Genomic DNA, 13,146 nt, shown 5'->3' with positions numbered 1-13,146 from the left:
TCACAATAACCCTATTCCATTATAAAATGCTAATATTTTACATGAAAGTAAGCTAGGAAACACTAAGGACTAGTCCTCTACAGTAATGAACTAGAGGATTCAGAAATCAAAACCGGTTCTTCTAGCCAAAAATTACACATATGCTCTACAATGCTACCATGTATATTAAAATGATGAAATCAAGCTTACTGAGAAAGCTAGTTGAAAAGAACAACAAAATGGATAAACTTCCAGCCAGACTGATTGGAACAAGAATGAAAGAGGAGGCATCAATACATATCCTATAGACATTAAAAGGATAATAGGGAATATGATTAACAACTATGTCAATATATTCAACAACTTAGATTAACTGGACAATTACTTGAAAGACACACACTACCAATGCTTACTCAAAACAAATAGAAAATTTCCCTATATCTACTACAGAACTTAAGTTCGTAGTTTAAAACCTTCCCACAAACAGAACTCCAGACCCACATGGCTTCAATAGTGAATTCCAGCATACATTCAAGAATAAGTATTATCAGTTCTACACAAACTCTTCAATAGTGAGAAACAAATACTTCCCAACTCATTTTATGAGGAATTACCCTAACATCAAAACTGGAGAAAGATATCACAGGAAAAGAAAAACAGATCATCAAATCACTCATAGAAGTAATTGCAAAGTTTCTTAGCAATATGTTAGCAAATCAAATCCAGTGTTGTATGAAAAGGTTATTACACTGCGATCAAGCAGTTTTTATCCTAGGAATGCAAAGGTGACTTAACACTGAAATATCAGTCACTGTAATTCATCACATTAATAAAGATTAAGAAGAAAAACTATATGATCATTTCAATAAAATCAGAAAAAGCATTTGATAAAATTCAACACTGATATTAACTTACTGATGATGAAAAAAAAAACCAGTAAATAGGAATAGAAAGGAATTTCCTCAGTCTGATAAAGGATATATCTTAAAACCTAACGCTAATAGTATACTTAATGTTGAAATACTTAATGCTTTCCCCAAGACTGAGAATAAGTCAAGACTGTTACGATTACTAATTGAAGGTCCTAGCCAGTGCAATAAGGTACAAAACGAAATAAAGAGGCATCTACTAAAAAAAACTGCTAGGACAAGTAAGTGAGTTTAGCAAAGTCTCAGGATATAAGGTCAGTATACCAAAAAATTTGCATTTTTATATACTAGCATAAAGCAATATGGAATATTTGTGAATGAATTTAACAAAAGATGCTTAAGACAGACATGCTGAAAACTGTAAAACACTGAAACATCAAAGAAAATGAAATAAAGGGAGAGATATATTGTGTCCCATAAATTGGAGTACTCAGAGCTAGATCCACACAAACACGGCCAGATAGTTTTCAAGAAAGGTGCCAACACAATCCAATGTGAAAAGAACTGTCTCTTCAACAAATGGCTTTGAAACAATTTGATAGTCATATGTTAAACAAACAAAACTTAACCTCCAACCTTCCCTCACATCATGTTTTAAAAATTTAAACAAAAGGGATCACAGACCTAAACATAAGAGGTAAAACAACACAACTTTCAGTAGAATGCCTAAGAGAAAAAAATCCTGTGACCTTGGTTTATACCGATTTCTTAGATTACAAAAGCATGTGTCATAAAAGAAAGGAAATTTTAATTGAACTCCATCAAAATTAAAATCTTTTGTACTTCAAGAAATATTGTTAAGAAAATAAAAAGACAAGCATCAGACTGGGAGAAAATGTTTGACAAACACATTTCCAAATTAACTTACACCCTGAATATATAATGAACTCTTAAGATAACAAGACAAATAATCACATTTTTTTAAGTGAACAGAAGATTTGAACACAAACATCACAAAAGATTTAAGAATGGCTAATAAACACATGAAAAATGTTCAACATCAGTCATAAGGGCAATACAAAATTAAAACTACAATGAGGTGCCATTTACATGCTGCAAATTAAAAAGACACAATGTCCAGGATGCAGATCAACTGGGATTTTCATACACTGCTGATGGGGATGCAAAATTTTTCACTACAGAAAAAGCAATTTGCATATTTATCATGAAATGAAATACATACTTAACATAAAAACTAGCAATCTCACTCTTTCATATTTACTCAAGAGATAAAAATACATACCTGCAGAAGACCTTTATTCAAGACCTAGCAGATTTATTTACAATAACCAAAAACTGAAAACCCAAAAGTCCATCAACTAGTGAATGGATAAACTGTGGTATATCCATAAAATGTAATACTACTCAGAATAAAAAGGAATGGAATTACTGATAAACTACAACATGGATAATCTCAAAAGCATTACGGTAAGTAAAAGAAGCCTGGCAGAAAAGACTACACACTATATGATTTTATTTATATGAAACTCTAGAAAAGATAGAATTATACAAACACAAAATAAATCAAAGGTTGCAAGGGACAGCCTAGGGAGAGGGAACAGGCTTCAAAGAGACACAAGGGAATTTTGGTGGGTGACAGAATTGTTCTAAATCATGACTGTCATGGTGGTTACAGGACTATTCAAAACTCAACAAACTGTACTTTTTAAATTGGGGAATTTTACTGTATGTAAATTATACCTTCACAGAGTTGACTTAAAAGAAATAAAACCAAACATATGTATTTAAAACTTACCGCAGCACTACAACCGGGGAAATTGAAAAAAGTATCAGGACCATGTCTTTGTGGCATCTGATTAAGAACTGATAATAATTTTACTGCATGTCTTGGCTAAGGAAACAAGAAAAAGAAATGTCACTGTACAAATTTAACAAAAATACCTAATATATCACCTTAAGCACCAGAATGTTTTCTAACTTGAAAGAAAATTAATTTTAAATCGTTTAATAAACTCTTTAAGAGGAACAATTTCCATTACAAATTCAAGTTTATAGTTCTCTAGAGACGAACTGTTGAACATTAAGTATTAATGCACTGATATTGAATACTTTTCCCTCTGACCACGGCTTACCCAGGATATTGAATACTTTTCCCTCTGACCACGGCTTACCCAGATTCCACTTTCTCCTCGAAGCATGCTGAATAAAAGCTTCAACTCCTTGACAGTGATGCTGTAGCTGGCAAGAACCCCCAACATATCAACTAGAAGATCTTCAAAGGAAAATAAAGTTATTCTGAACTCTAGTCATGAGCTGCCATCTGTCAAGGTAAATATACTTTTTGAAAGAGCAAGAGTTACCTTGTCATTTCTACATATATATGGATATGTATTATAGCTAAATGTCCTCACGAATAGCTGTTTTAATTAACAATTTTTAATTCATCAGATAAGCAAAAAATTATATTTGAATTTTAGGATTTTCTTCCCATCAGAATTACCATTTCAATTAAGTTCTCTTTGAAAAATTATATAAAATGAATTTTATAAATTCCCAGAATACACACACATACATGCACACACACACACACAAATCTGCTGGGAAAAGTAGGCAAAACAATGCAATGGTACAATGATTTAGCATTGTAAATTTGTTATTTTCAAATGAAAAAGTGATGGTTAACCACATTTTCTTTTAGAATTATCTACTCTTAATAAAGTACATTCTTGAAATAGTCCTTGGCCCATTAACAACAATTTGGGGCACTCACTCCTTGCCTGGCATTATTCCAAGTGGTTTACATGCATTAACTTCACAAATCCTTATAACAAGCCTATGAGGTAAGTATTATTATTATCCCCTTCTAAAAATTAGGAAAGTGAAGCATAGATAACTTAATCACACTGCCCAAGAATGCACTCTAGTAAGCGGTAGTCAAAATTCAAACCTAGGCAGTATGGCTCCAGAGCCCTCACTCTTACTTACTAGTCTCTAAATAGAAGTACCATTTGAACATCTGACTAGTGATATCCATTATGATAATGTGTTTATGTTCATATAAGAGACACACCAGCTCATCAGATAATAAGAAAAAATTATACATTTAATCTCTTGTCTCTGATTACTTTCTCATCTCTAGACATTGTAATAGTACCTCTATCAATCATTTTTTGCAAGAAATTAAACATCTAAATACTTATACTTCATTTTCTCAATTTCTAAAGCATGTCCTAAGAATTAAAGATACTATGCAAGTTATTATAATACACATATACATTATAAACAATTTATCATCAATTAATAAAATAGGTTAGGTTAGGATAAGTTGAAATAATTATTGACATGTACTATACATTATCCAATATCATAGATTAGTTAGCTGAACTTTGAGACTTTAAAAATATTTATTATGTATGTATTTCAAATAAGAAATTTAATATGGTTATTTTCATCAATAAAGAATTGACTTACTTTACACCATTATAAGTAAGCAATCTCTACGATAAACCTGTGACTGTGGATATGCCATTTTAAAGAGATATCTTTTAATTAAAGACCATTCATCATTCAAGTAATAAAAATGTTCATAGTTACTACATTAGTCAGAATATCTGTTTCTAAGAAAAAATTCTAGATAAAAACCAAGCACTTTAAAATCCTAAGTTAATATAAAGCATTTTTAAGCAATTAGCTGCAATGACAAAACCTTCATAGAAGATTTCTTAAAGGTATGCCTACAAATACTATTTTAAAAGAATTCTATTTCCAAACCTTTATCGCATCTCCTATGTATGTCACAAAAAGTGATCTATTAAATTTGTATTTAATTACATAATTATTAAGATTTCTTATTTATTATACAGATAAGATAGCCAAGCACCTCAGTTTTTAATTTTATAATAAAAGTTTAAAAGGTCTATAAAAAAGGTCTTTTCTGTACCAGATTTTTAAAGGAGAAAAAATACTAAGACTATGAAATTCTCTTATCAATTTACTATAGATGTTTAACCACCTTCTAATACTATATCTCCATATTATTAAATGAAAAGAACTTCTTTGAACTTAGCATGCTACAAAACACTCAGAGTGAAAACTTAGTAGTGTTTTGGTGGTTACTGGTCCTTCATTAGTATGTCATCTAAATTTTAATTTCTCTACGGAAAAGTAAGGTAGAGGTATTTTTCTAACACTTATTCATCACTTAAATAACAAAAAGTGAAAAATTTGTGTTATCCACATCATCATTAATGAGAATAAAGGATAAAGAAATTAAGAAGCTTTGTATAACAGAAAATGTGAAAAGTTTTGTGGTACTATCATGCTTACTATCAGCTTACTTCTCAGGGCTCATGAATTATGTACAGTAAGCTAGTATGTTCGTAATTGTGGCTCATTTTCTAAAGTGCATTCTATAAAGTGCACTTTATTTACAAAAAAAAAAAGAAAGAAAGAAAAGAAAAAGAATTTTTAGGGCTTAAATCCAGATATGAGGATTCAAAGATCACATGATGTTCTATACAACATGTGTACATATAAGTTTATACATATAAATTCCTGTTAATGCTAAAATTTGCAGATGGTACCATATTTTCATCAAAAAGATGTTTTAATTTTGATTCTCATTTTTCATGAAGTTAACCATTAGTAACCAATATAGAGAATACTAAATCATTCTAAACAGAGATAGATGCCACCTTGAAAGCAATTAGAAATGATTTTAATATACTCTAAGAAAAACAAAAATTTCAAAATATTGCTTAAATTTAAAAAGCACTGATCTTTATTCTTCATTCCATTTTTTCTTGTTTAATGTTTTGTTCTACTGATATTAAAATTAATTATGCATAGATCAAAATATTATAGAGGATTTTCTGGTGTTGAACTATTTTTAAGGATCAGATATGATCAGATATTGTGAGGAATTATACTAGCACTTTTAGAATTATGAAACCTTTTCATGTCAGAAGAAAGTTATACGGAAGATTCATGGCTTAAGAGAATCAACATTTCAAACTCCTCATTTTCTGGGAATAACTGTTGCTCTGGGACCATCTTTCAAAACATTTCTACTGAAGTGCATCTAACCACAGAGGAGAATGGACTTGCAGGTGGGTAAAGGATTGACAGTGAAGAATTACAGATAGGAAAATTATTATTTGAAATAACACATAACAAACACCAAATTATTATTTTTATCTTGAAATTTCATGCAAATAGTATGTTCTAATTAACAATATATCTGCATTTATTTTAACACAAAAGTTCCTCCAAAAAAATATCAAAGTAAAATCGACACTTCCAAAAACTACAGCCTGCTTGTCCAAAGGCTTTTAGCACCTCCTGTCATAGTACCATATATGTCAGATTGGAGAACATGGAGTTCAGAGAACTTCTAATAAAGTGCTAATTTTATAGAAATGTAATATGTATTGTAATATTTTAATTATTTAAAGGTTTAATTAAGTTCTACATAGAAAGGTACTGTTTATTTTTCTGATAGATTTCATAGCACTTATTCCACATTACTGAGATTTTCTAAAACCTGGAAAACCAAAATAGTAATTATTTTTGTCTAATACAGAAGTCATCTTTCATTCTTCAGGTTTCCCCTTAACATAAAAGGCAAATTTCCCATACATTTCTACTTATCTATTTTAAAACAAGGTAGCTTCAACAAAACTATATAACCTATAGAATATAAAGAGAAGTATATGAATCTTTATAAACATTTAAATTATACTTTCCTGTCAGATAATCCCATACCTGCTATCATGTCATCTACAGCACTCATTTTCAGCAATACTTGCTCAATTAGCCCAACTTCTGTACTAGTCTGTAAATTCCGAACACTTTTTCGTAGGATGGCTGTAAACATGCTCCATATTTCTGCTTGACATGTGACATCACAGTGTTCCAAAAGCTCTGTCATGCATGTTATACTCTCAGCATCCTGGATAATAAAGTTCATCTCCAAGTCAAACTCTCCACCAACCAGCTAAAAATAAACAGAAAAAAAATCACCAGTGATAATGTGAGAGGTTACACATAATAGCAAAACAAATATTTAGCTAGCAAGAAAGTATTAGCTACTCTAAAAAATTTCAAGTCTTCTAGCCTGAAACTAATTTTGATAAAAATTTCACTACAGATAAGTGAAAGGTGCTGTAAGAATTAAAACTAGCAAAGAGAAGTCTAATTTTTTTTTCAATTTGAAAATGTGATTTCAAATCTAGAAAAATAGAGTAAAATAGAGCAAATGACTAAGAGGTGGGATTCTGGACAAATTCCCTTAAAAAGGTTTTGGCTTTGAAAAGTGAAAATTACTAGAAGATGCAGAGATCACTAAGGATAAATTTTAAGACATGAAAATTCATTTTCTTTTATATTACTAGACTGACAAATAAAATAGATGTAACTGAAAAAGAATAGGTGGGTCTAATCTCCATGTATAGAATATGAAGAAACATGAAAATATATTAGCAAACTTACAGTAAATGTTGAAATAATAGAATTAATGTTAAAAATGTTTACAAGAGAAATACTTAATATCTAGTAGTATTTTTTTTAAAAAAACGTGAACTGGGAAAGAAAGCTGATTTAATGGCAGCAAATTTGACTTGTGGCATTATGCCAAGTGAGTCAAAAGTAGTACTCCTCCTCCCCAATGCTACTTTACTACAGCAATAGACAAATACACATGGAATAAAAGATACAATGATACTCCTATTCTCTATTGATCAAATCTCACATGAATTAGTTTATTCAGTAATAAGTACCATTCTTAAGGAAGAACATTAACAAACTGGATGTCTTTTTGATCTAGAGAATGGAAAATTTAGGCAGAAAATAATAGCCATATACAAAATGCGTGACAAATGTGAAGTCATTCATTCAACAAATATTTTATTTATTAAAGACTAGAACTTGCTGTTCTAAGAACTAGAAATATATCTGTGGACAAGAAAAAGTCCATGCACTAACAGTGCTAAATTCTAGAAATAAAGATCTATATATGTATTTACATATGTTCTACTTTATTCCAAAAAAGGTTACATTTGGCTTATAAATTACATAAAGTATAAAAGAAGACATAAATAGTGAGTAGTTGAGAAAGAGGAAGTGAAGGAAAATAAAATTAGGTTCAGACAGGGGCTACAGATTAGATTCAAGAAGTCAAATTAATTTTCCATCAATGAAAGGTGTTCATTAATATGGATGGATGAGCACACTGTATAATATAAACTTGAAAATAATGGTAATAATAATACCACCACCTAACCTCACATGCCATTTAGTATTATTCTAAGTGCTTTACATACAGTAAGCAACTTAATTCTCACAGCAACTAATGACAAAGAAGCGAATATTTTAAAAGTCTTCTAGAATTCAAGAATTTAAAAACAAAATATTCTCAAATTGTACAATATTATACTCTGTATATATATTTTCTCTGTAACAGCTCCAAAATTCAACTTTATAAGAAACTAGCCCTTATGCTAACTTCCAACCTTTTACTGACCTAGATATTCTCTCTGGTTAAAGGTTGGTTTTACTTCTATGTGTGAAACGACTTCAACTCCTCCTACTATTTCTGGTTTATTAACAAAAATAGCTATGAGAATGGTTAAGAGATTGGCTCTGAATTCAGACTTCCTGGATTCTGATTTTAGCTGCACCACTCACTTTAATGACGCTACTTCTCTAAGCCTGTCACTTCATCTACAATATGGGAATAAAAGTTCCTACCTAATAGGGTTGTTGTAAAGATTAAATAAATAAAGTAATTGGGTTATAAGCACTTAGTAACAAAGTCAGGCATATAGTTAGCATTCAGTTAAGGAGTTAACGTTAGCTATTACCAGTTCTCTTACCCCAACTTTGAGCTAAAAATTGTAGTCATCTGATCACATACATATAAAGTACCATGAAACAGCCAGTGTAAACCTTATGTTTCCAGGAAAAGCTAAATTATTGTAGATCGTGTACTCTCTTAGATATTACTTGTAGATCTAGCAAAACCAACTCAAGCATCATTTTCACCGTGCCATGGTCTCACCAAGAATTGATTACTTTTTCATATTCATATATCCAACTGACTTGGGTCACTACTACGAAACCTGTAAACCCATGATTAGTAACTTAGAAGAGGTTCTCCAGAAGTGAACCACAGAGAAATAAACAGGTTTGAAAAACAATGACAACTTACTGACTGAACTAAAAGAAGTAGATACCAAAGTTTAAGTCTATAAGACTCAGCATAAATCTCTGTAAGAAATAGTATACACTAAAATGGGAGAACACTGAAGAATTTTTTAGACTAATCTCCTTAATGAGTTGTAAATGCTTAAGTAGAATCTGGTCTACCCAAGAACCATTATCAAATGTGTAAATAACAGAAATGGGCTCAGTGGTAACAAAAAATAGTCTGCTTTTAAAGGAATTAACAATTATAATGTGTAATTCTAACAATCAAGCTATTATGTGAAGCCTAAGGCTCTATCTTTCACAGTTAAAAAAACAATGCCCCTTTCTATACATCATTTAATTACAAAAGAGCACAGTTATGGCTCCCTGATTTCACTGCCAGAAGTTGTAAAAAAATTTATTATAAATGTTATAACAGAGTGGACCTATGTTTTTGGATGGTCTTTCTAACCCCTATTATAATTTTTAATACATTAGTATTAAGGAGGCTAACTGCTTGCAGAACTATTATTCCAAGATTAGGGAAATATTTATTCCTCACTTGTAATGAACAGTTCAATATTTATCAACTAAAGCATACAAGAAAAACTAGAAACAGTCAGTCTTTATTATTTAAACAATTCCCTAACAACCCTATGAGGAAAAGGCACAGTTGTCTTCAGAGAGGGAAACTGAAGATAAATGAGGTTAGGCAACATAACCAAAGTCACACATGAGTAAGTGGCAGAGCCAGGATTCTACTCTAGACTAGAAAATGTACCGAAACAACTTGCTATGAAGTCAAGAGTGTAAACTTAAAAAATAGAGATGGGACGTGTCATAGTAGCTCTATGAAGAAATTAGTGCTTTGAGAACAGTGTATGGGTATAATGAGGAAAGACAAAATGATTTCCGTGGGTAAGAAATGAAACATCAAGAGGTAGTAAATCACAATAAAGAAAAACAACCAATTTATTTAAAGTTGTTTAAATAAATTATTTCAGTAAGAATGTCTAAGACTTTGAAGGCTCAATTACAGGAAAATTAGCAATAAACACTAAAAAAGGAAACTCACAGGAAAATATTTTAAAAAGCAAAAAGCAAAGAAAGTGACATGACAGGCTAGAAAGCTAAACCAAAAAAAACCCAAACAAACCTAAAATCACTGTTACCATAGTACAAATGAGATTTATAAATCAATTGAGACTTCCTGTAAATCTGAATGTGTCAATATGACACTCTATTTGCACAGTTAAGGGTTTTCTTTTCCTCCAGGCCTTCTCCTTAAAATTCTAAAAGGTATTGGCATTCAAGAAAAGCGGTCCACAATGGCCCTTCCTACTCAAGAATCTGTCATAAGTGAATAAAATAAATATAGGTGAGCCTTTTTAATGAACTAAGTTTTATTTACATAGAAGCATAAAAATTACTGTATAAAAATTTAGAATATAAAATGCTGGCCTGGAAATGTATTATCTTCTGAAAGTACTAAGGTTTGTAATTACTAGCAATTTAAGTATCTTTTATTTTTTAAGTACAGAGTTTTAAATATCTTTATTTTGAAATCTTAGATTATTAGTTAGGATCATATGAAATAATTCAGTGTACATTAGACTAAATCAAACTGGATAATTATTAATCAGTTGGATTTCTTTGCAAATCTTTGCAAATCTGTGGATAAACTCTAAACGAGATAACATTGCTTATAAAGCCCCAGTTTAACACCCCACATTCAGCTTCCTCTCCCTTCCATTCCCTAGCTACTGTCATAAAAAACATTTCCACAATGCCATCTCTCACTTCATCTAAAACTCTTTATAATGTTACTCCTTATGCACGAAATAGGGTTCTCTCCCAACCCCTAACTTTAACTTCCATTAAACATCCAAATATCAGTTTAGATTACCACTTAATCCAGAAAGTCTTCCTAGTAACTATTAACACTGCCTTTCTCTGAACTCACATTACAGCCCATCCACATCACAGCAATCATTTCAGGATACCCTAGATGTTTACAGATTTCTTTCCAGCCCCCACTTTACAGTAAGGTAAGGGTAAGGACCATTTCTAACTATCAACCATATCTACATCACTAGCACACTGGCAAACCCGTGCAAATTATTCAATATTTAACACGGAATGGGAAGACGGCAGGATGAGAGGACAGAAGGGAGGTAAGTAGGCTGGCAGGAGGGCTTCACAAATTCATGGTCCATCATCAGGTTGTAAGCCAAAGACTTTCTACCATACTCTACTTTTCTCTTTTAGCAATGAATTGCTCTGAATGCCATATAACTTTTTTAAAGTTCCAGAGATGACCACAAAGCCAAAGAAAATGTTTCCTCATTCTTGTTTATACCCCTTGGTTGCATTATTTTTTTTCTTCTATTACCACTTAAAAAATATGTAAGGTTTCACAGGTAAAATTCGGGAGACATGTTATTGTCTAAGTAAGGGACTAAGTACACTACACACAATTTTTAGTTGTTAAAATCAGGCTTAAATGTATTTCCACTTCCAGTTTCTAACTATTTTCAAGTGAAATCAATTACAATATCTTCCTCTGAAAAAGAATGGGAGTGATGTCACCAAAAAACACCAGAGTGGGCAGCTATGTCCTCCCTCATTAGATCTAGCAAAAACTGGCAGAATAAACTTCTGAAGATTTCTGGAATCAAGTCAAAAATGTACAACAACCAAGGGAAGACTTGGTGAGGAAGAAGCTACTGTTTTGTGGATCTCGTCCCACCTTCAATCCCTCAGATTAGCAACAGTCATGAGGACGCCAGCCTGCACTGGTGGTGAGGGTTGCTAGTTCCAAAGGAAGCAATAGGGACCTTATTCTCAAAGAATTGTAGTTGTAGGTCTGAACCTGACTGGCAGCTCCTTCAAGGATAGACACAAAGAATTTTCTTTGCTTCACTCAACTCAGAAGGTCCCTAGAGCTAGAACACTGTTGCTGAAAGCATTTAAAGGCACATGTATTAGCTGCAGCACCTGGGGCAAGCCAACACTTGGGGCAAGCAACAGACAGACCTGGAAGCCTGGGAAGGAAGACGTGGGGAAAGGAGATAAACGTGGGTATAAGGTCTTTCAAAAGCTTTCATGTATACTGGGTAATCCAGAAAGCCACATGTATGCCCAGGGCAGGTCACACACTCAGAAAAGGTCTACAAAGTCCCTAAGCTTTCATTTGTAGCTGACCTTTAGGCTCTACACAAGTAGGAAGTAAAAGCTAAAGCAGAGATGTAAACAGCCTGACCAAACACTGAAGAAGTCTCCAGCACAGAGCAAAAGATGGGGAAGAGCATTTTCTTTGCCTTTTTTTCCCTTCCTTGGCTCCAGGCATTTAAGGTAACTCTGTCAAAACATCTGTTGCCCATCAAACTAACAGAACAAAGCCTTCAATGGCCAAAAGTGGCAGAGAATACAGATCTTTTACAGAATACAGAATATAATTTAGAAAAGCTACTAAGCAAACAGCGATAACAACACACAATAGCAACTACAAACTCAAGAGTAGGGAAAAGAACAGAATTTCCAGAGTTTCCACATTACAATATTCAGAATGTCCAAATTTCAACAAAAAATTATGAGACACACAAAGAAACAAGAAAGAATGGCCCATCAAAAGAAAAAATTAATTTTGTGTTCAAAATTTGATAACTGCTTTTATCTTATCTCCTTCCTCTATTCTGTCTTCCAGCTTATGTTTTGCTTTCTATTAGTTCACAGATGTCTTCTACTGTTGGCCGATCAAATTACTTATAGAAGCAGATACAATCTAATTATAAAGCTCTTGAATTATTAATTTCTAAAGAACAGATCTTCAATATAAAGCTGTAACTGTGTGTAATTTTACAAAGAAACAAAAAAGTGAAAACATGATAATTAAGAACCACCATTTTGTGAACATTAATTATATGTTGCATAATTTATGCATATAGCCTCATTTAATTCTCATAACTCTGGGAGATGAGTATCTCAAACAAGGAAATTGAGGTTAGCATAAGTTAAGTAACCTGCCCAAGGTCCCTAAGCTAGTGTCAGCATCAGAATTTGTCTTGTCAATATCATAAAGAATTAAGAAGTA

The 13,146-nt window shown here is 32.0% G+C and overlaps 1 protein-coding gene across 4 annotated transcripts in view; it reads right to left on the bottom strand.

Moving 5' to 3' along the window:
- Positions 1 to 13,146, bottom strand: part of NBEA (neurobeachin) — a 613,622-nt gene that overhangs the window by 538,768 nt on the left and 61,708 nt on the right. For all 4 annotated transcript variants that reach the window (XM_081214387.1, XM_081214388.1, XM_081214389.1 and 1 more), the window contains exons 2-4: positions 6,633 to 6,864; positions 3,041 to 3,141; positions 2,665 to 2,760 (exon numbers count right to left, since the gene is read on the bottom strand). In XM_081214387.1, the coding sequence (XP_081070513.1) occupies positions 2,665 to 2,760; positions 3,041 to 3,141; positions 6,633 to 6,864 (429 nt within the window). The remainder of the gene's footprint in view (positions 1 to 2,664; positions 2,761 to 3,040; positions 3,142 to 6,632; positions 6,865 to 13,146) is intronic.

This window comes from Mesoplodon bidens (assembly GCF_964165515.1).
Source record: "Mesoplodon bidens genome assembly, chromosome: 17".
Taxonomy (NCBI): Eukaryota; Metazoa; Chordata; class Mammalia; order Artiodactyla; family Ziphiidae; genus Mesoplodon; species Mesoplodon bidens.
Note: the sequence above shows the minus strand (reverse complement) of the source record. Positions and strands in the feature narration are given on the sequence as shown.